Source organism: Castor canadensis, chromosome 4 (assembly GCF_047511655.1).
Source record: "Castor canadensis chromosome 4, mCasCan1.hap1v2, whole genome shotgun sequence".
Taxonomy (NCBI): domain Eukaryota; kingdom Metazoa; phylum Chordata; class Mammalia; order Rodentia; family Castoridae; genus Castor; species Castor canadensis.
Window position 1 is genome coordinate 112157975 of NC_133389.1, and position 25385 is coordinate 112183359.

General features: G+C 33.1%; 1 protein-coding gene across 4 annotated transcripts in view; it reads right to left on the bottom strand.

Moving 5' to 3' along the window:
• Positions 1 to 14398: 14398 nt before the first annotated feature.
• Acvr1c (activin A receptor type 1C) overlaps positions 14399 to 25385 on the bottom strand; it is a 75478-nt gene continuing 64491 nt past the window's right edge. For 3 of the 4 annotated variants that reach the window (XM_074070827.1, XM_074070826.1, XM_020167520.2), the window contains exons 8-9: positions 24410 to 24540; positions 14399 to 21702 (exon numbers count right to left, since the gene is read on the bottom strand). In XM_074070827.1, the coding sequence (XP_073926928.1) occupies positions 21571 to 21702; positions 24410 to 24540 (263 nt within the window). In that variant the 3' untranslated portion in view covers positions 14399 to 21570. Of the gene's footprint in view, positions 21703 to 24409; positions 24541 to 25385 lie in introns of those variants that run through there. The other variant, XR_012447213.1, reaches the window with a different exon arrangement.

The window sequence follows — 25385 nt, forward strand, 5'->3', positions numbered from 1 at the left end:
TAGGACTTATTCATTAATGGGGGCAAGGTTCTGGAAGGACATTTGGCACCAAAGTATTAATGAAGGCCACTCTTGGAAACTAAAATCTGCCACAATGCAGTTTCAGTCCACAACTTACATCTCTTCCACTGGCAAAATACATTCATCTGTTTGCTACCAGCCTCTCTACCAAGTTCTTAAGGCTCAGCTTGAGGTCCAGGTTCTTGTTATCTAAATCAAATGAAGTTCCTTGAGAATGGTTTCTTGACTTTACCACCTTCATTGCAATCCTCCTGATCTGAAGATCTATGAACTAAACAGATGATTCCTATACTCCACGCACACCTGACATACAATAATGTGATAGATGGAGGAAAAGCATTAAATGAACTCACATTCAAACAAGATGAAAACAGATAAAACACAGCATTCACTGGTCTATAACAGTTATGAAATATAGCCAGGTAAATATTACCAGTTCCTTTACTAGGCATCAGATCTGCTTCCAAGGAGTTCTCTGTGGCTTTTTGCACTGCATTTTGATTCTATCAAACCATTAATGTATCCTTCCGATTCTAGAAAAAATAAGGTCATCTTTGTAGTTGGGTCATTTTCTTGGTCTGCTTCTTTCCCACAAATATTTTGGGGTTGAAAGGTTTCATTTGTGTACTTTTCAATAAAAGGTGAAAAAATTCCTTTAAACACATTGTGGGTTTCTTATGAATCAATTTATAATCAACTCCATTAGACAAACGCCACATGTTCAAACTCACTAAGACAAGCCTATTTGTGAAATATGTAAGAATACCACTTTTAAGATTCTGAGAAATCTTACTACTTTACAGAAGGAATCTGTGAAGTACACCATGAAATCCTTATATGACCTTTTGTCTGTTAAAATGGTCTATACCACACTATTTCAAAACTTTATGAAGCCTTAACAAAAGGTATTTATCTTTAGATCATAGTTTCTTGACAGCACCCTGGATTTGATCTCTGCTCAGAAGCCATGTCTTAATTTAGCATCATTTGCCATCTGGAGAGGCTGGGAATGAGAAACAGTTTTCATTTCCAACGCAGCAAGTCCTGGAGACATTATATATAACAGTTCTTTCTTTAGCTCATCTTTCTTCTTTGCATTTTACTACAGGCAGCTAGAAACAGACAGAAGGCAAAGCACTTTCAATGCTCTTTCTGAAACACTCCTTAGCTAGAAAATAGGTATATTTTCTATTTTCACCTCACTGCAGGAGATATTGTTGCTAAACTTTCTGCCAGTACATAACGAGAGTCCCCTCTCCTCTGGGTTCCAGTAACATTTTCTTCTCTTTCCTTTTAGTTTCCACCAGCATTCTTTTCAAGGTCCACTAGGTTTCTTCCAATAGTCTCCCTAGCTCCTCTAGGCTTTCACTAAGGCTGTCCTAAGGACACTTCACATCCCCATCTGACACTGATCCTAAGCCTACTGCCAAATGTATTAGGTTAGGTTTTGGCTGCACTTCAGTTCACAAAATCAAAATGTGTTCCAGCTATCTACTACTACCTATAAAAACTATCTGAAACTTAATGATCTTAAAAAAATGACATTTATTTTGCGCAGAAATTCTGTGGGAATTGCTCCTCTGTGCTCAATACAGCATTGGTAGGGAAATTCAAAAGCTGAGGATTGAATTCACATTGTGTCCCTGCTCTGTGATGTTTGGAATCTCAGCTGATAGATTAAACCCGCAGATAACTTATTGGCTGTGGCCTGGAATCTTCTGAAGACTTGTTCAGGTTCATATTTGATTGTTGGTACTAGATGCAAGATGAGATCTTCACTGGAGCTATTGGCTAGACTACCTACATGTAATAATAGTGTCCTAGACTTCCTCAGAACTTGGTGACTGTGTTTCAAGAAAGAGCATCTGAGGGAAATAGTGAGCCACGAAGATGTAATGCCTTTTATAACTTAGCCTCAGTAGTCATGTTTATTACTCTTTCTGCATTCTTTTTGTTGAGACAGACACATAGGCTCCATAAATTCAAGTGGAGGGGAAATACATTTCCACAGGTGAGGAAGTGGCAAAGTTCTGGAAGACCATGTGAGACCAAAAATATTGTTGCCATCATTATTAGAAAATATTCTCTACCTCGAAAGTGTTAAATGAAATAATTTATATTGAAAATAGATACTCAGCACATATCAGTTCCTTCCTCAAGCAAAACATACATTTCCTTTCCATTTTCTTCCAAAATATTACTTCAGCATAGGGAGTAGGGGTGGTCTTTAAAGATCCTTGGATAGAATCTAAAACTCATGAGATTTGAATATTAAGAGAACCCATAAGAGCCTTAAAAATATCCATGACTGGGAAAGACATAGTTAAACTGTGATCTGCATCCTTGAAAACAATATTTTTTAAATATATTTTTTGGGAAAAAAGGAGCTATTTTCTGTAATCCTGAAGATCAATTTTACTTTTTGTTTCTGTCAGAGAAATAATTGGTTAGAAAAAAAAGATGATCAATGCAAAAAAAAAAAAAGGTAAAGTTTTCATCTGTTAGAATTCAATAGATACATGTTACATATGTGGAAGCTAGCACATATTACATCCTTTCTTTAACTTGCCCTTAAATAATTTAGCTCAATTAAAACTGAAATAAATTTGCAGTAGTTCAGAATTCCCATTTCCTTAGAGTAGGCATACGTAGTAAGACTGAAAGGAGTTGGAATTTGTGGCAACCTGCCTCTAGAGTTGTTCTTCCTCAAATATCAATAAAAAAGCTGTGGTTCTACAAACTTAGGCTCAAAAGACCTTATGCTAGATTTTATAGGGATCATGACTAAGCCACATGAAGGAAGAAGTAATGAAACAAAATTCATCCCCTTCTAAACCAATATTAATGACTGTAATCCTTCTACTATAATGCTTCTTGAGTGAGAAAGACTGGGAAATGGAAGAATACACAAAATCCAAAAAGAAAAGAAGAAAATGTGGGAGTAAGAAAAAGAGCATAAATGTCACATTAGAGGGCATGTCAGGCACCTGCCACTCCAACCCCCAACCATCCAGAGAGAGAAACGTAACTGTCAGAAATAAGACAGAAGTATCAAAAGTATATATAATTATCACATTCATTTAGAATAATAATCAATGATTTTGTTCTAGAGTTCCATAGAAAATGGGAGATTTTATAGAGAACTAATGTTTAAAGATCTAACTAATTAAAGCACAATAAAAAATACTATCTCCCAGCTATACTTATAATAAGATTGATGTTAGAAGGACAATTGTGGAGATGTTTGCACTACTTACAAGTAGTCCATCCTCAAAAGTTATCGTTCATCACCTCCCACTATCTGTCTATTTGATCCTTCAATACGAATATGAAGCTCTCAAAATTTTTTTCTCTCTTGCTTTCCTCTCTCCCCATTTCTCTATCTCTCAATAATATAGATGAATTTTGATGAATTGGACACATTCAAATTTTTATTTTAGGTATTTGTCATTCAGTTGGATTTGACTTCATTCAATCTCAAAAGATGTAGTCCATAGAATAAGCAAGAATCTAGGTAAATAATTGAAAAAACAAATACAGCATGTTTTGAACTTTAAAAATGAAAATAGGGACTTCTGCTTCCACCCATGACAGACTAGCTGGCACTATAACTGCCCTCCTGCCATAAAAAGCTAAAATTCAAGGGATATATTATATATATCATATATCTATTCATATATACATATATATGAATTAAACATATATATGAACATATGTGTAAAACATACCAGTGAAAGTACATGCATATACATATATACTTCAGGCATTCAAAGATAGGTGGCAGTACAGGATTTTAATCCCTAAAATAAGGGACACATGGAACAAGCTTCACCATTGCCCAGGGTATTTCCCTAGAGGCATTGGGAGAGAAGAGGAAGAACCATACTAAGAATGGAAGTCTTGCTGACTGGAGGAGACTAAGCAAGAAAAGATAAAAATAACTGGTGTTTAAAGAACAGAAGGTCCTTCATAGAGGGACAACTTCAAAAATCTGTATTGTGTTACCCTGGCATCTTTTTCCAAATGCTACATATTACAAACTTAGGTGGATCTTTAGGAGACAAGTCAAAGAATAACTACCAAGAAGTTATGTACATATTTTTTAGAGTTCACTCTGAGCTTGGAGATGTAGAGTCCTGAACAGAGTATAGAGAGATTACTGAAACTTTGGCATTTAGTTAAAATCCCAGGAGGGTCACAATCTTGCAGTAAGATTAAGTTAGTCCTACAGTTAAGGTTACTCAAGGCCTTCAAAACAAAACTTAAAACTGACTCTTGAGAGGAATGAATTATTCTTGAAGCCCCTTAAATGCCTTCCAAATCAAAGTTCAACTTTCCAGAAAAGATGACAATAAAATTTAGACAATAATATCACCTCTAAAATATCTGGCATCTAATAGGAAATTGCAGACATGCAAAGAAGAAAATTTTATTAACTACACGAAAAGAAAGGAAGGAAATGAAAAAGAGCAGATCCAGAGAAGACAAAGGATTGAATATATCTATTATAAATATGCTCACCACTAAAGAAATACAATAATGGGAAAATAAGTGGAAAATATGAAAAGAGCCAAGTGATACTTATGGAGCTGAAAATATATCTAAAATGAAAATTTCATTGGAAGTATACATCAGGAGATTAGAAAATGCAAAAGAAAGGAGTGATTAACTTGAAGAAATAAGCAAGAGAACTGAATCACATTGAGGCACAGAAAAAGAAGAAACTATGGGAAACTGAGTAGAATCTTATTTACCAATGGAACAATATCAAGTTGCCTAACATACATGTATTTGAAACATCCTAAAAGAGAGAAAATGGGGATGGGACAGACAAAAAAAAATCTGAAGACATGGTGAGACCCAGAAAATTTCAAGAGTTTGATGAAAATTGTAAACACAGATTCAAGAATATCAATAAAACAAAAGTCAGATAAAAATAAATTAACAGCAACAAAAAATACCTGAGTCCATCCTAATCTCATTGCTGAAAACCCATGAAAAGAGAAACAAATCTAAAATGGAAAAAAGGAAGGGGTACAATAGAGAGAAAAATAATTGCCACTGACGTTGTCAGAAATAATGAGAATTGGGGCTGGTGGAATGGCTCAAGTGGTAAGAGTGCTTGACTGGCAAGTGTGAAGTCTTGAGTTCAAACTCCAGTGTTGCCAAAAAAAAAAAAAAGTACTAGAAATAATGAGAATTAGGGGGTAATGAAACATCTTCAAGTGCTGATCAACAAAGAAATAAGAAAACAAAAACTGCTAAGAGAATTCTGTGACCAGTGAAAACATCCTTTAGAAAGGAAGATATTTTTCAGATAAAAGAGTCTGAGTGAATTCAATGCTTCATGGGAATGTCAAAGAAAAAAATCTGTTTTGAAGAAAATAATATTGGATCAAAACTCAGAACTGGATTAGGGCTATAACTCAGTGGTGAAGGGGTAGAGGGCATACCTAGCATAAATGAGACCATAGGCTCTATCTCTGTCTCCATACAAAAGATTTTTTTAACCCTCAGAACTACACAAAGAAATAAGTAGTATCAGAGAACACAAGAAATATTTAAAATTTTAAAATTTAATTATTTAAAATATAATTGACTAAAAAATTATAAAAATATCTGAAATGTATAATATGTATGGAAGGTATGATAGCATGAACAATGCCAGCAGCTCTTTAGCCTCTAAAACTAAGTGAGCTTAGTAAGTCTCTTTCCACCATAATGTACTAATCCTCAGGTACTTCATTGTAGAAATGGAAAAACTGACTGACAGAATTAAATGACTATTTCAGAAATGTTGAAAAGACTCTTGATAAAATTCAATATTCATTCCAAATAATAAAATAGATGTATATTTCCTTAGCAACAACAACAAAAAAGAATAAGGGGAGAAAATAAAAATATATTTTGTAGGAGTCTTACTTCATATGTAAACCAATTTAGCAGTATGTCAAAGTAGATTATGGTAAATTAAAGATGCATAGTGTAAATCTTAGAACAATCCCTAAAATTTTAGAGAGATATCACTTATAAGTGATAGAGAAAATAATTTGGAATACTAAAACTAAGAAAGAAGAAAATAAATAAGGAAGATGAGAAAAATTGAAAAAAATAGTAAAGTAATAAGGTTAAAGCTAAACATATTGAAATTTACATTAAATATAAATGGCCTTCACACTTGAATTTTAAAAGTGAGAGGTTGTCAGACTAAATAAAAATGTTAATTCCAACTATATGCTGTCTACAAATTTGATATATAAAGACACAGATATGTAAAATTTGATATATAAAGAAAAAGTATGGAAAAATACATTTCATGGAAAAACTAATCATAGGAAAGCTTCATTGACCATATTAATATCAGACTGTAGACTTCAAATCAAGGATTTTTATGAGACATAAAAAAGATTTGTCATAATAATAAAAGGACTCATTCATCAAGAAGACATCACAGTCTAAATGTGTATAAACCTAAAAACAGATTCAAAAATCAGAAATAAAGACAGAAACTGCAAGGAAAAATCAGCACACTCACAATTATAGTCAAATATTTCAACTTTTCTTTGAATAATTAAGAATTAGACAGAAGCCAGGCACTGGTCCTTTATGCCTATAATCCTAGCTACTAAGGAGGCAGAGCTCAGGAGGATTTCAATGTCAAGCCAGCCTGGGCAAATCGTTCATGAGACCCTATCTTGAAAAACCCCTCACACACAAAAAAAGGCTGGTTATGCAGCTCAATATGTAGGCCTTGAGTTCAGGCCCCAGTACTGAAAAATAAGAGTAAGACGGAAGTCAGATAGGATAAAAAAGATTTGAACACTATGAAACAATTTATATGCATAGAGCAGTTTACAGAAAACTTAGAGAAGATATGTTCTTTTTAAGTACACACAGAACACACACCAAGATCAACCATATTCTGGGCCATAAACAAATATCAGTATATTGAAGAGAACAGAAACCATTCAGAGTGTGAACAATTCAGGACAAAATGATCAGAAAGTAGAATAATTAGATATGAGCTCAGTAGCAAAACCCATTACAACACACTAACAGCAGAGGTGAAATACTGTCATGTTCTGAGAAGATATTCTTTTTTTCCTAGGGAATTACTGGTCCAAGTATACACACACACACACACACACACACAGAGACATATACACACAAGTATATGTAATCCAGAATTTAGACATTCAAAATATTCCATTTTATGGATTCTTCATATTTTGTTTATCCATTTATGTATTACTCATCTGTTTGATAAGTAGAAAGGAAAATTAGATTTTATCCACACTCATGCCCGATTTTGTCAACTGAAGTTTTCCAGATAGAATAGTTTCTTTTGGTTTTAAACTTCATCCTTTGATTCCTTGGCAACCTAGAGCAGCCAGTTGTGAACTTTAATGCATAGCTTGTCACTGTCCTCCATACTATTCAAGTTTTTGTGCTCACAGCTATCACTCTTATCACACATAGCCAGTTATTTAATACCTGGTCCTCAGTTTTCTCACCTGGAAATAAAAGGCTACTATTGATTTCACTATTCCATCACTTGCCCAAAAAAATCACCTCAAGATTTTTAAAGTTTATAAAGAATGTATGACATCCCTCTATAACTTATGGAAAGCTAAAACTTCAGTACTTCACTGATTAAATTTAGACTTTGAGCTAAAATAATTTTAAAACACAAATTCATTAAATTCAATAGATATGTACCAATTTCTTAGCATGTCTAAGCTACTGCCCTCAGTACTGTGGATAAATGAAAGGTATAACGATGAGCCTAGTCCCTGGAGGAACTGATGTAGAAAGAACAATTGTATTTCCAAATATTAATACAGTGGAAAAACTAAGAAGTGAAAACTTTTTAATATTACCATACTATCCTAAAAGCATGCTATACTTATGGATCACTTAAAATAAGTGCAAAATGAACAGGTGAGGAGAAAGCCTCCAAAACATTGCTGAAAGAAATTAAGGAAAACACAAACAAAGGAGAAATGTATAATGTTCATAGATTGGACATATAAAAAATTGGTGTTGTTTTAAGGAAGCAATTTTCTCCAAATTGACCTCTGATATTAATGCAATCTCTATCAAAATTGCACAGACCTTTTTGTAGAAAATGAAAATCTGGTTCCAAAATACGTATAGAAATTCAAGGACTGGCTGGATGTGGTGCTGAGTTCCTGTAATCCCAGGTACTCAGGAGGCAGAAGTAGGAGGATTGTATCCTAAGGTTGGCCAGGGCAGAAACTGCAGACCCTATGAGAAAAAAACCTAAAAGGACTCAGGCATGGCTCCAGTGGTAGAGCCCTTGCCTAGCAGGTATGAGGTCCCTATGTTCAATCCCCTGTAGTGCCAAAATAAATAAATTAGTTAGTTAATAAAATCATGTGACTTAGAATACATAAGAACATTTCTAAACAAAAAAACTTGGTGGACTTATTTTCATTCATCTTAAGCCTTACTATAAAGTGAAAATAATCCAGATAATGTGCAGTTGGAATAATTATAGACACACAGATGAAAGAAACAGATTTACAAATACATGACAAATCAAACTTTGACAAAAGGTGTCAATACTTAAATGTGAAAAGCTTCCTTTCAAGAAAAGATGCTGAAACAACAGGACATCCATGAGTGTGAAACTTACCTCACACCATAGACAAAAGTTAAATCAAAATATATAGAAGAATAGAACTTAAATCTAAAGCTTTACAGTTGTAAAACTTTTAGAACACATAGGGTAGAATTCTTCACTGTCTTGAAGTAGACACACTTTCAGATAGAACTCAAAAGCACACCATGCACAAAAAAGAAATCAGTAAATTGTTCTTCATTGATTTCATCAATTTCTCAAACTTCTGCTGTTGAAAAACACTTTGACTAAAAAGCAAATCACCAAGGAGAAGGAAATATTTACAATGAATATACTTGGCAAAAATACATGCTCTATAATTTCATTCATATTAAATTGATTTTTGCACATTAATCTTACATTTTGTGACCTTGCTGAATTAATGTTATTACTTCTAGTAACATTTTAATGGATTTGTTAAGATTTTGTACATACATAACCATTTCATTTATTTCTTCCTTCCAATCTGTATTTCATTATTTCTTTCTCTTACCTTATTTCATGGATTAGCTCTGCAATACAATGTTGAATAGAAGTTGCAGGAGTGAACATTCTTAACTTATTCCTGATCTGGGGGAAAAGCATTCAGTCTTTAAAAATTAAATATGGCTGCTTTAAGCTTACCATACATTTGAAAAATGAACCAAAGGAGGACAAATAAGGGAATTTAGTTATCATATTCTAATTTTGTCCTGAAGCAAATGGAAAGCTTTTAAATATGATTTTTAAATGAATAGGCTGCAATGATAATTATTATTATGAGTCATCTGCCACTATTTAGAACACTCACTAGTATGATTAAATATATAGGAGTGGAAATGGAAAACTACATGAGAAGAGATGATGGCAGACACCAAGGTAAGACCTGGTAGGGACCTGAGCTAAGTCAGTAGTAACCGCATAAAGATGGAGAGGAGTGACAGATACATTACTGAGGTAGGAACAACATGACTTGGTGGCTGGGTAGAACAAGAGGGGCCTGTCATGAAAAGACATTGAGTTCATTTTTGATAAAATATTTGTATCCAACATACATAAAGTATACTTACAACTCACTAAGAAAACAACCAATAAAAGCGAGCAAAATATTTTCATGTATTCCGCAATATATGCAGTCAACATTTGCAGGAAAATGAAGCTAAATATAATTAGTGATCACAAAACTACAATTTAAAATACCAGTGAGATACCACTGTACTCTCATTAGAGGGCTAAACTGAAAAGGACTGGAGTAGCTATTATTCTGTATTATTTTTACACTGTAGTAAAATGAGAGTTTAAAATGGTACAAAGCTTTGGGCAATAGTTTCCGTTTAATGCCCTAGGTATTTACCCAATTATACTCCTAAGTATTTACTCTCCAGCAATTACACTCCTAAGTATTCCCCCAAGATAAATAAAAACATATATCCTCCAAAATCTTTTACATGAGTGTTCATAGAAGATTTATTTGTAATAACTCCAAACTAGAAACAATCTGAATATTCAACAAGTGAATGGATAAACAAAAGCAGTATGCTGGTAGAATTGTACCAGCAATAGAAAAGAACAAGCTGCCGACACATCTAACAACATGGTTGAATCTCAAAAACATTATGCTAAGCAAAAGAAGTCAGATACAAAGTATACTTTGACATCTGACTCTGAAGTGATATTGCCACATCCAAGAGAGAATTTCAGGAGGCTGCTGAACGTTAGGGCTTGGATCTTAAAAGCGAATCTGGAACAAAGATATATCTTTGGAAGCCACTAGCCTTGGTAAACACAAAAGAGTAGATGAGATCACCAAGGAGGAGTATTTAGGATGAAGTGTGCCACAGCCAGCATTCTGATTAAATATTACTGCTTTAGGACACAGAGAAAGGAAAATATATGGAGAACAGAAAAAGAGAATGGAAGGCAAAGGGAAAAGAGTCAGAAGAAGGTGCTATTTCAGAAGTGAGTGAAAAGAATTCTAGTAGATAGAATTTATGATAGAACCTTCTGACATAAAAGTCTTAGGAGGACCAAGGGAAGAAAAAGAGTAAACATTCTTTACACTAGCCTACTGAGCAGTCCTCAGTGAGTACAGAGAAGACAGCTTTCAAGGATGAATGAGGGCAAAAGTTGTATTGTGGTGGGTGCAGTAGTGAAGGGAGGCAGAGGGATGGTGGGGACAGAATGTTTCCTGCTCCAAAAGAACTTGTTTCAGAGAGCAAAGAATACAGTCTACGCCTTTCAACATCACTTTCCTATCTGATTGTAAATTTCTGGTATCTAATAAATTCCTCACAGCCTCTGGATTCTCAGTTGGATGTTTTTGATATAGCCAATGGATTTCTGGTGAAGGAAAAGCTAACATAGAGAAAAGTGCATTTTTATGAACTGATTCAAAAATCCAGATTGCAGTATAGAATTGAAATGGGTTTAGCAAAGCCTGGCTTTTGTTCTGTGCTGAAAACCTGGACTATATTTCCCCAGTTCCAGTTCACTTACGTCTTATATGGTTGTGTCACCTTGTGTTTCTCCATTTAAAAATAAAAGGCAAACTCAGCAATTCCTTTTTCTTAAACTGCTTCAGTAACCAGCAGTTGCCACATTAAAAGCTTTAGCTGGAAGACTATAAAAATAGTCTAATGCTCCCTAGCAGGTAAGGAGCCAATTCTCCTTTCAGGGATTCTGCAAGGTCAAATCAAATGACCAGGGAAGGACAGAATGGGGGAGAGGGGAATCCAGTTGGCTTTCAAAGGGCAAAAGTGCATTGTGCTTGGAATGTTTTGTGTAAATGTTAAACAGTGCCCACATTTAAACACCTGCTTCTTGTTTAGAAGAGTTCGAATGAACAATTTCAAGCACAATTGAGTAACACTCAAAAGAAAATCAAGAGTAATTTCCTAAGTTGCTGAAGCAAGTGTTCTTGTATGAAATGGCCATTAGTATTTCTAAACCCATTTGGTTATATTTGAAAAATAATGCACACAGTGCAGTGGCACCTGGAAATTTCTTCACGCAGAGATAGAATTGCAAGGTAGACCTTTTTCAATGATTGTTTCTGTCAGTGTACATGTGTATATGTGTGTGTGCTTTTTTAAAAAAAATTCTCTGGGTCATACTTTCAATACAATAAAATTATTAAAGATGAAATCTCTCACTTCTTCTTTCTCTTCCTGGTAACAATATTGCTGTACTTTGAAAACACAATAGAAGGAAAAGCACCATATAAAAACACCTACATCACACCATCTTGAAATTCTGCATGTGTCTACAATCTCTAAACACCAATAACAGGAGACAATTATATTATGGAAGCTTCAGGTTACTTTGATAAATCTCTTAAGAAAGTAATTATTTTTTTTTGGTGGTGCTGGGATTTGAACTCAGCCTGGCACTTGCTGGGAAAGCGCTCTACCACTAGAGAATATAGTGCAAATGCTATGTGCACATGTATGTAAACGGAAAAAAGATACCTGTTGAAACTATTCCAGATATTGGAAGGGAAGATAAAAGAAAATGGTGGAGGGGGTGAATTCAAGTATGATGTAGTCAATATATTGTAAGAACCTTTGTAAATGCCACAATGTACCCCCACCCAGCACAATAAAAAAAATTTTAAAGAAGGTAATTATTTTGCTGTTTTTGTTAAATACCAACTTCTCATGATCACTGCTGCTTTTAACCTCTAGAGTGTTCCTCAATGATAAGATCAGGTTTCAGCACTGATCTGATCCTTAAACAAACCCTCCATTCTTGCTCTGTAAGTTATTCACTGTAGTGAGCAGTCCTGACTTTGTTTTAGACATTTTTGTCAATTTTCTTGATTTTTCCAACTGAATTGATACTTTATTTCTATTCATTCACAATATTTATACCCACACTAGGCCTTAATATTTTTCCCTCCTTATGGCATCACTTACATTACTGCCTTCTAAGGTTACATAGCTTTCATGAGCATCCCTTATCTCCCTAAATAGATTGTTAATTTCTTAAATGCAGAAGCTTATTATTTTCTTAATACCACTTGCAATGACTGCTATGTTCCTATTCACCTAGCAGTAGCATTTGACAAAGATTTGTTGGCTAATATATGAAGGGAAAAGAATGTTAAAATACTTTAATTAAGGAAATGATTGCATGTATAATTTTGCTGGTTATAGCTTTAACAAAAAAAAAAAAACCTCCTTAAAGGAAAATAGATTTTAAAGAAACTATTCAAATCAAAATTTTCATAATTCTCTCAAGTATTCTTATCTCCTCTAAAAGTCATGGAGCAAATCTTGAAAATCTCATTTCCAGAATGCCCCATATAACAGCCTAGGTTTAGTGATTATCCCATCTCCAGGAATTTATCCAGATGGCAAAAAAAGTATCCAATTTTAAGTTCGCACTTTAGGTAAACCATTTCATCAGTATAAATATCTACCAAAATTTGTTTAAAACTTGAGACCTTGACATTGTAAAATGACAATTGAAGAAAAAGTTACTGCTAATACTGACTGACACTTAAGCATTTATTTCCTGTCATTCATAAGTCCACAATTGGTACTATTGTAAAATAAATAATTTGTTCTCTCTATAAAGGGGAAGCTAAAGGTAAAGTCTCTTGAGAACTTGACTTAATGATTGTTAATCAAAAATATTTGGCTTGTGAATCTGGTTAGTTCCAACATACTGCAAGATAATCAGGACACCTGTTACAAAACTCCAAAAAAGAAAAAGAAGTAGCAAAAACCACTTAAGAAACTTTACTAAAAGTAAGGTTGACGGTATGGCTCAAGTGATAGACTTGCCTGTCAAGCTTAAGACTTTGAGTTCAAATCCCATGCCACCAAAAAAAATTACCAAAAGTAAAACTAACACAGAGGCTCTGCCTCTCTTATAGTATGTCTCAAAAGCATCAGTTTCTTAAGAGTTAGAGGTATAAACCAAACCCCTCCTCATCTTCTCATAATATATTCTGAAACAATCACCTTTAGTCTAAACTATTCTTGATTGAGTTTATAATTCTCTCAACTTTTATCCCAGACATTTGGTGGATAGTGAGTTCCATAGAGCACTTCTCATTGTGCAAAACAATATATTCTGAAGGTTTTAAAACTACATCTTCAAATGTAAATGAAATGACCCCTAATCCCAATGCTAAGGACTTAGTCTTTATCATACTATACACTGTCAGATATAGGATATAAAATAAAGCCATTAATAAGTGCAATAAAGAAAAACAAAACAGGCTAAATGTTGATGAAGGGTGCTAATTTAGAAAAAGACCCATACTATATAAATATCTGGAGGAAGAGCATTGCAGATAGAGACAACAGTCAGGGACAGGCATATGTTTGACAAGTTCAAGGTAGAGCAAGAAGCCAGAGTACAAAGATGGAGGTGAGGGATACCAGAAATGAAAGCAGAGAGGTTACTCTGTATCGTGAAAACATGAGATGTTTGCGATTTTAAGTGTTACAGAAGTTATTTTAGGCTTGACAGCGAATCCATCTAATAGTCCTTTGATAAATGCATCAAAAATTGCAATATACTAGAAAAAAATAAAAAACTGTTTTCCCAAGTGTCATGAAGAAAAACAGTTGTTAAATAAGTGTTTCCTTTATCTCAGAAATTCTAGAACTCTGTAACTCTCTGGCAGGAAAGAAGAAAGCAAAATTCCAGTGCCACTGGAGCCAACATTCAAGTTTCCAACACCATTTCCATACTCTGCACACAAATATAAGCACAGTTTCAAAATAACAGAATATAACTATATGGAAGCCAAAATATGACACATTTCTTTTATTTAAAATAGAGTTCTATATACTTCACAGAAACAAGTGCAAGGAGTGCTTATTATCTTTGTCACTTTTCAGAACAATACATTTTCAGAAAATGCATATGTAAAAATATAACATTTAGGCAGACAAATATTTACATCTGGAGGCAGCTAAAAGTTGCACAATAATACTAAAAAGCTTTAAAATACTTTTATGACTTGCTGTTGATAAAGTTTAACATTTTGGTATGAAGGCTATCACTGAGTTCCTACTAAATTCTAAAATACCATTATTTCTAAATAAAACAAGTATATACATGTATATATAACTACAAAAATGTATATTTTCAAGGACTTGAAATGAATGAACCATCTGAATACCATTCATTTCTCTCTGGAATTTGGAATTCTATTCACCCTCAACAATTAATTGCAACTACATACTAAAATTCCCATCTGCACATTTTTGACACAATTTATTGCCTAGTTTTCATTTTAAAACCTAATTTATTTTTTCATATTCTTTATATACATTCATTTGGGCCTGTCTGTTGAAAGGCAGTATCTTTTTATATACTTAAGAATATCAGCTTACAAAAAGTCTTTACAACAGTGATTCTTTTCATAGTAGTTCAAGAGTTCAAGGCATGTTTTGCAATGTCAAAATGCAATGGTTTTGACACTTGTAATATGTTCTTAGGTATAAGAAGAGTCACGCTACCAAAAGAAAAGTATAATTAGTATTAGTACTTTGAAAGTCAATCCAAAACTCTTTTTTTGTGATTTGAATCTAATTTTCTGGTTTTAGGGCATTTTTAAAACGTGAAACACAGATCAAGTTTGAGTAATCTTACCTACTCTAGGATCTGAAGAGTACATGAGCTGACACTAGTCATTGCAGAAATGAACAAGAATTTAATATTTTGCTCAGATATCCTCATTTTTGTATAAAGAAGAAAAGTAGTGGATCTTTAAAATTGCTTAGTTATTACTACTTAGCCTCTGGAGAAGATGGAAATGTTGGTGAATCTGGTTCTGTGCTTGAATTAGAGCCTAGGCACACAAGCCTCTCTTTACAGGAAAGTCAATAAATAGGTTCCACATAGAATAAAAACCCAATGGAGATATTAAAATCAGTGTCCATGGGCCATCCTGAAGATTGTTTGGGTTGAAAAATTCAATCAACACGACAAAAATGCAACCTTACATTCTTTGAAATGCTAGATGAAAAGCCAAAGTATTTTTTATTCTAAATTCTCTGTTCAATTTGCAAATGTCAAAAACATTTTTAATTTTTAATTTTCATTTCCTGAGTATGTATAAGAAGGGCCATTTTCCTGAAAATATAGGAAGTACACAAGGTTCTTTTCTGCAAATTATAAAATTATGTCCTGATGGAAGAGCCAATTACAATTCTGATTTCAGCCCTTCATCTGCTTCTCACCTGGGAGCATTTGTATAGAGCACAGCAGCATTCCCAACAGAGGTGGTAACAATGGATATGAGATTAATTTCCTACTGCACTCAGATTCTTAGTGGCCACATTAACAATGAGATTCATATAGTCCAGGAATAAAATATTGCAATTAAGACTGTTAGGTCTGTAAAGAAAAACCCTCTTGCAGTATAACATGAACCAATAGTTAGAAAATATGGTCATATCTGAACATACTAAAATTAGTATGATATAGATATCATATTTTCCCACATGTTGTATTCATCTATTACCAAAGTAGAGAGGTATCATGGCTGTTCTTAACAGATGAATTTTAAAATGGGAATTATTACCTAATTTCAGTATAATAAGATATTCCAAACCATATGTCATAATGGCTTAATTTAAAAAGATGGCAAAATCAAAACAAAGCAATAGTATTAAACATCTCAGAAATAAATTTAATAGTCACATTATGGGACATATTTTTGCATTAATTTTCCAAATCACTGTCTCGAGTGGAGTTTAAGATTAAAGCAAAAGTAGACATTCTTGGTAGCTAAAAACTAGACTATAACAAGTCTTTTTAAAGTTTAAAAGAAAGTCATCTCGGTCATTAAGACACCTTCTTCATAGTGCCAAGAGAATAACTACCAATGAAGTTATGAGGTGAAACGTCTCTTACATAGGTAGAGAAATTAAAATCTTGTTAAGAAATTTTGTGTGTAACAATCTGGAGAGGGCTAGAACAGAACTAAAGGGCAGGAATTACAGAGTAATTTGGAGCTGATGAAATCTGGCAAGGATTTTTTTAAAGCACTGAAAAGAAAGGAATGTCAAAGATAAAACTAATGAGAAAATGAGAGGAAAAAGAAAATAGGCAGATAATATGCCGCTGGACATAATCCCAAATTCATCAGGAAGATGAATCAGGAAGAAGAATCAGGAAGCTTCTGTAATCATTAGGTAGTGCTAAGACTTTGTTTTTTGCTATTATTGTTTTGTTTTGCTTTGATATGCTGGGGATAGAACCTAGGTCCTTGCACACACTAAGCAAGCGCTCTACCACTGAGCTGTACCCAGCCTGCACTAAGAACTTCTTTATGCTCATCATTCTCAATTTTATTCATCAGCTTTATCAGCACTCTGGTGATTTTCCACCTAGATTGACAACTATTTTACAACTCTTCATTTGCCTCTTTTGGTTTTTCTCACTGACCTGAGCCTGAACAAATTATTTCACTATGAATACAAAGTCAAGTAAGATTTGATCATCATCACTGAGTGGTGCATTATATAGTCAAGATAGGTTTAGATACATGCTAATTAATATTTTAATTAGGAAACGTTGGAGAAGGCACAGTGGTAGATGTCATCACTGAGTGTTTATAATAACTAGTAGCATTTCATCGTTAATCTTTGATTTCTTCATCTATTAAATATTGGAATCAAGTTATAAATTCTCTAATTCCCAAATTCTGGTTTTCATTTTTGATTGTGACATATCTGAAATAATTAAGATCTCTAAGAGATTTTTTTTTCATTAGAAGGCTAAAAGTCCAAATGATTAAGTTAAATAATAACCATGCCTTAAAATTAAGAACTAATTATAATCGGGAAGCTGATGAAGGACTATTTGTTTTTAAAAGGAGGTGAAAAAATAATGAAACATAAAAAAGGATAGACGGAGGAAAAAAAAGGCAAATATCTGGATGTTTGCATTAAAATGTTTGGAAAAGCTTCCTATGTTATAGAACTTCTAGTTAATATTAAATTTTTAATGAAAGTTTTACATTCCAGTAATTTTTTTTTATTTCAAAGAATTCCTCAAAATAAATAAATAACATCCTTGATCACAGAAATTGCTCATTTTCACCAAAATAGTGAAAAAATTTCAGGTAGTTATTAGCAAATGGTAGTTATTAACATTTCCTGTTCAACATAGAAGTGTTATGTTTCACAAAAAAAAAGATTTTTATGATATTGTCCAAAAACAATGATGCCATTTTATAAAACTAACATTAAACATTTCTAAGTAGCTTAAATGTATTTGTAAATTTATTTAAAGGAATGGCTGTTGAAGATCTCAACTACCAATTTTTATTCATTTGCTAATATGCTCAGTTTCTTGATGGTAGATAAAATTTCCAAATTTTAAATAAATTTACTTAACCACATAAAATTTCCTAAGTATTTTCAATAATCAATCAAAAACTATTCCCTTCTGAGTAACTTTAAGTTGTTCTCTTGACCTTTGTATAATGGTAAGCTCAACTCCCTTCTTTCATGTGATTTGCTAAGTAGGTTTCCTGGTAAGACTCTAAGATTGCCCTGAGTTTGCTCTGCCCCAATAAGACACAGGGTGGCAAAATTCCAAGATAATAGTTCTCTTTTCCTTCACTTAATCATTTTATAATAATAGAAGTATTAAAAATAGTAAATAATTGTGGAACTTCTCATCTAATGAATTTGTTGTAGATTTTCATCTTAAGAGAAAAGCTGATTTTGAATTCTTCAGACACTGCAATCAGATTACTATTTTCATACAATCATGGAAATTTAAAATGCAAAGTTAATTGAAAGTATAAAGATGAAAAGCAAGTGCTATGCCTAAAATAGTGCACAACAGTCATGTTTCACTTAACTCTCAAGTCAGAACATAAATTACAAATTCTAGATGTGACATGCCAAATATTTGAAACATGGAAGAATGCATACAACAGAATCTGTACCAATTACAAACTTAAATGCATAACTTATAAGGGAACAAATTCATGCTTAAATATTAACAGCAAATAATGCTTTTCTTATTTTCAGAAAGTGATGCTGCAAATAAATTCCATCACCACTTTATACAGTACTGAAAATTCACAACAGCATATCCCCAAGCTTTGAAAAATATCTGAAAGGAGCAAAAGAACATGGATACTCTGAGCCTAAAGAAAAATATTTTTTGCTCATATTACAATTAAAAGAAAGACATATTACACAATGGAATACCATCAAAAACAAATATTATAAAATTTAACAACATAGGTATATACAGGAAATCTGCCTTATGCTGTATACTTTATCTTATTTTTATAAGCGAACATTTTCTATGTATAATTATGTTGAGAGTTAAGGAATAATGATAAGTTTTAAGTTTTAAGTTTTCCTTATGTTTTTGTTGCTCTATCACTTTCTTAAAAATATATTCTGTAATTGAAATACAAGATTATTCACTCACTCAGGAGTTATAGCTAACCAATATGAGAACAAGCAAAACTTCTCAGAATGTGCCAACATATAAATTTCTCCAGAGTGAAAGCTGAATCAATAAAATATAAAATTATATTTAGATACTTTCACATAAATTATAAAATATGACAAAGAAAATAGAGATGATAAAGCATCTTAAAAATTCAATACATATATTCACCCAACATACATAATAAAAAGGAAATATTCTTTTTTATGTGACTAGAGTACAACCATAGTAAATAAATAATTTCATTTTCCTATATGCAGAAACAATATATGAGAAACAAGGTAACAAGCAAGCTTACCCTTTCACATAAGCTCTTTTAAAAATCCCTTAACATAGGCACTTTTAAAAACTGATGATATATTTAGACTGCAATATCTAAAAACAGATACTTTTTAAATGTATTGCAAATTGAAAGTGATTTTCAGACCTATTCTAGAAACCCACTGTCATACAGAACTCAAGACATCCCACTTTATATTTTATCTGTCAATTTACTTTCTTCTTCCCCACACTCACATCCTTTTTCCCATTCCCAAATTAGACTTTAAAATCCCTGAGGGCAGGACCTATCTATCTTTTTATTCCCTCTTGCACCCAATATTGTGGCAAGCAAGATATGGGGTGCTCCATGATTATTTAATAAATGGATGAATGCATGAATAAGAATGAAAGTATATGCAAACCCCACAGCTGTCAGTTTTTTGTCTTCCTTATATCAAGTCAATCAAATGAAGATGGATTCTGTAACATATTTTCACAGTAAAATGAAGTATAATCACTAAATTGTGCTGTATGTGAAAATATATAGGCACATCCTTCAGAACACTGATACCCAAGCAGTGAGATAGTAAGCTGTATCCTGCCCTTAGTTAAAAAAAAAAAGCTCCATTAGGGTCAAATAATTTGAGAAATGCAGTATTTTAAAATTTTTGAGCAACGTGTCTTTACCACTCGATCCCTCAAAGCACATATGCTAATGTGAAGTGTCACTCTCTAAGGTGCTATCAAAGAACGCTTTTGTTCTTGGATCACCTCAGCAAAAGAATGTTCTAAGGAACAGAATACGGGAAACTGTTTTAGAAGAATAAAAGACACCATGTTAAATCTCCTTCACTAAAGCAATTTTATAGATTTGAAGGAAATATTTAGTGTTGCATTAAATATTCATCACTCTGTCTCCTCAGAAAGTAGAATGAAGACAAAACTATCACAAGCATCCTTCTGCACCCACCTGTCCCTCTTTAAGGGGTAGGGAATATCTATTCATTGGTGCTGATATTCTTTATAGGGATTGGTCGGTACACTTTTTGAAGAATTTTCTTCATTTTTCCTCAAAATATTTATTTCCCCTTCTTTTTGTGTTCTATTCTTTCTACACATATATGTTCAAAATAAAGGAACCTCTGGATTGCATCTTAAGAAACATATCTTCAGACAATAGATCATTATATTTGGTTAATCTTTAGGAGTGTTCAGAAAATATTAATACTCATTAATAAGCAGAATAACTATGACATTTCTATGAGGAAATGTTAATAGATATGGTTCTGAGATTTCCTACAGGCTCATTGTGATTCTGCAAAATTAATCTACATACTTTCTATATAACTAAGCTGCAGACATGATAATGAAAGGTTTTTCTACATTGGAAAAATAGTACTATGGGGATTCAAGGGAAAGTAGGAGACCAGATAACTCTCCACTGTTGATGGTCACAAGATTTAGACCTGCTGCCATCTCTAGCATTAGCTGGGTGACTTTGGAACATTGGTAAGTGTTTCACAGTGTCAGGTGTCTCTTTTATATATCTGAGAAAGTAATTCAGTGGTTTTTGAGCTATGTACCTTAGGGACTGCTGGAGCAGTGGGTTATGAAGACTAGGGGATTAGGGAGGACAGACCAAGGAGACAGTGGGGCTCTGGCCCCACGTATGCCACCTAGCAGCTCTGCCTTAAGATGTTTCACACATTAAAATTCAAAACAATATTTATTTTTAAAGCATCCTGTAAATTTAAAAAGAGAAACCCATAGATTACATGATCTAAAGTTCTGTTTGGGTATATGTTCTGTTTATATTTCTAATGGATATGTTTTCATCTCAGAAAAAAATCTTTTTACTTTTTTTCCTATTCATTCATATGCTCTTGGTTCAAGTAAAAAAAAACATAGTGATTTTTATTATTTTTATATAGCTTATTTTACACTTGTATAATTCTCTCTCTTTAAATAAAAACATAAGTTGATGTGTCATTTTTCAAAGCACAATTAAAGACAGCATGGAGATTGGATAATGTTAACTCTTGCTCACACATAACTTTAAGCGATCTTTTCATGCTGCCTTTGGACACTTAAATACTGTACTAAATAATCTTTGAGGTAGAACCAAAATGAAATAAAACAACAACAAAAAAGAAGCAAAAACATTCACAGGAAGCGGGAAAATGGGAAAGGAAGCTGTGGGAGATTTCCTTTTGACACAAGTATCATCGTTGGGCTTTGCAGTCTTCTTTGAGGCAGAGTTGGGAAATGGTCTTCTTAATCCGAAGTGCTGTCAGACGCGCTGCTCCGTTGGCATACCAACACTCACGCATTACTCTTCCCATGACCCGGAGTGCCTTTAAGAGAGAGAAAAATACCAACAGTTTTTAGCTTCTTACACAAAGCAGAGTACAAAAGAAACAAAACCACAAACCCAAGACTTGATGCTAAACTTTGATGGGGAAAAAAAATAGCAAACTTTATGCAACATTTGAAATAGACTGGGGCCAAACTTCTTCACTAATCCTATCAAGACACAAATATTGCAGTGGTTAGCTTAAATGAAAATCAGTCTGTTGGTTTCTGGAAATGTTGTAGGATGTCTATCTTTTAAAATTCTCACTTAAGAAGGGGCATGAAAAATATAAAGGAGAGAACTTGCTTAAGTCTTTGCTTTTGAGGAAGAAAAAAGAAAATGAAGTCTATGTTTCTAAATATTTCAGGAAACCTGAGCTCATATTGAAAATCCACAAACACACAGGGAAACACGGTCCCACACCAAGAGTCAACTGAAACAATAACCAGTAGACTCACGTCCATGAAAATATCAGATGTTAGAATTAAGTGATATAAGATAGCCATAGAAAATATGCTTTAAAAAGAAAAACTGCAGATATGCATAAATGTACTTTTAAATACCAATAAAGTTCTTGATATGAAAAATAATTAAAGATTTCAGTGGATGAGTTAGATTGCAGTTTAGATATATGAAACAAAGAACTAGAAGAAAATTTTGTGAGCTACAGCATAAAAAAGACCCAAATACAGGAAATATGAACAGAGAGAAGACAACTAAAACAGAATGAAAGAGTTAAGATTCATTCAATGAATTTTCCAAAATGAGTAATATAGACAATGAGAAGAGCAACTATTTGAAGAGATACTGTCCCAGAATTTTCAAGAAATGTCACAAATCCTTAGAATTAGAAAGGTTATAACTTCTAAGCCAGATTACCAAAGAGACACTAAAGACATGGAAAAGTTTTTAAGACTAATCAGAAAGAAAAGATAAATTAAGTGAAAAGAAACACAAACTTGATTACATGCAGACCTCTCAACAGTAATAATGGAAACTAGATGACAGTGAAATACTTCAGGTATTTAGAGAAAGTAGCCATTAGCTGAAATGTGCATGTCCAGATAAAGTACCTATTCAAGATTGAGGACAAAATAAAGACATTTTTGGACACCACAAACTTACAACCTGAAAGAACTTGTACCCACCAGACCTTCACTAAAACAAATAAATATACAGACAGATAAATACTTAAAGAATGAATATCAGAAGGTGAGAAAATGATTTTAGAAGAAAGCTTTGAGAGGCATGAAGGGATGGTGCATAAAAAAAATTATAATAGCCTGGTGTGGTGACAGATACCCGTAATCCCAGCACTCAGGAGGCTGAGGCAGGAGAATTGCAAGTTTGAGGACAGCCTGGGCTGAGATAGTGAGGCCCTATATCAAAAAACAGAACAAAACAAAACTAAAAGGGAAAATGATAATAAATATACAACAATGATATAAATCAGACCAATATCTAATACAAAAGATCAACATAAAATAAGCTATTAAGTAAATGACTAGACAAAAAACATATGTATCAACACTATGTAAAGTCAATCACATATAAAATGATAAGGTTGGGTCTCTTCCAGGAATGGAACAGTGGAATGGTTTAACAGTGGAAACTCTGGAAATGCAACTTATTACATTAAAAGAAATTAAAGCAGAAGTATCATATTATCACCTCATATACAGAAGAAAGATTTTATTCAAACCAAAATCAGCTTTTATTTAACCTACTTTTTTCCAATAAATCATAGCAGATATCATAGTCAAGAGTGAAAAATCTTTAAAAAATAAGGAGCAGAACAACGATACCCTTTACCACATTCAGGCAATATAATAGAAAATGTCCTTAAAAAGTGCAGTGAGAAAAAAGAACGTGAGGACTTGTCCCAGGACTCTCTGATTTGGAGCTACGGCTGTCTATGTAAACATCTCAAAAGAATCAGTAAGTTTTATACCTTAACAACTTTTCGAAACATGTATTTGTATAACCACATCATCTCCTTAAAAACTAACCATAACTCATACATCTGACAACCAATAGTAAAATGAACAAAGATATTCTGCTATATCCATGCTACACAGCAATGAAAATGGACAGATTATGGCTACATGCATACATATATATGTATATATGTGTAGCATAGTGAAAAAATTGAAAAGAAGGTATATACTAAGTTTTAATCATATAAGCTTCATAAATATACAAAAGCAAATAATAAATTTTTAGGAACTATGTAGTGATATAAATACACATATGGCAAATTTCTAAATAAAAACAAGGCAATAATAGTAGGAAATAATTAATTACAATTGGCAGAAATAAACAGCAATAATTAGAATGGGGGATTACAACATCAGAATAGTTTTGGAATTAGTTTTGGACTTTGCTTAAGCAAGACATAAAATCACCAGGTGAAATCACCAGGATTTCAGGATCTGTTATGGGATATGTTCTGCTAAAAGGAATAAAATTCTTCTAAAGGCTTATAAAAAGATACATTTTTAAATATATGGAGTGAATAGGCTTATAAAAAGATACATTTTTAAATATATGGAGTGAATATATAGGTGTCCTAGGTTGAGACACACATGGTGTCTGAAAATCCTCCCTGACAGTCACCTGAAAATACAATAGAAAAAACATACATAAGAACATAGCTGGTGCTAGATTTCTAGCACCATGGAACAACACCAAAAGCATAATGGCCTTACTTCACAGCTCTGCCACTGGTTTGGGATACTTGGCCGGAACTTCTGGTCACAAACAACCTTCCTCATTTCCTCTATCGAGGGATCAGAAGGCACCATGTCATAATAAGGCAACTGGTACTCCTCAACAATTCCTATAGGAAATTTGCATAGTAAGTGTATCTGCATAAATAATCAATAAGATGTCTATGTTAAAGTAATACCAATTAGGTCTTCTGGGCACAAGTCACCACCTTAGGAAACTGGAAAGGCAGATTTATTAAAACAATGTATGACTATAAAACTAAAGATTCAATTTAAAGTACTCGAATAGTCGTGTGAGTTATGAAATTTTATTATGAAAACACAAAGATTTTATGTGATTATTTATCATATGTGACACATAAAATGTTTTATAAAACATGTATTTTATAAAAATTATATATATTGCTTCCAATGAAAGTTTTGTAAATTTTTATTTACATAAATGTCTATGCAATTTTAAAATGACACTTAATTTCTCCTAATGATAAAAGTTATAGTATAGCCTCATTGCTCAGAATAAAGTATATTTTTATATCAAATTAATTTTTTGAAAGAAAGCAGCTCTCTTTGAAAAATTTCTGGCAATCTTTTAAAAGTTTATTTTCTCCCATTTAGAAGTTAGATCTACTGCAGGTGAAAACGATGAAGCAGACGGGATTGAGGAGGGAAAGTTCAACATGAAGGCTAGTGTTTACAGAGACTCAAATCCAAAGTCAAAGGCGACCTAAAGTATCAGGATTCTACTAGAATTCCAAGAAATTCCTTGTAAAGTCTTTTTCATTAACTATACCTCTCTTAACTGAAATATTTGAGGGCAGGGCTGGCAAAGGGGCTCAAGTGGTAGAGCCCCTGCCTAGCAAGCATGAGGCCCTGAGTATGAACCCCAGCACAGAAAGGAAAAATTAAGGACAAAATCCTAAAAGCAAATTTAGATAAGTATCAATAATGAATGTGC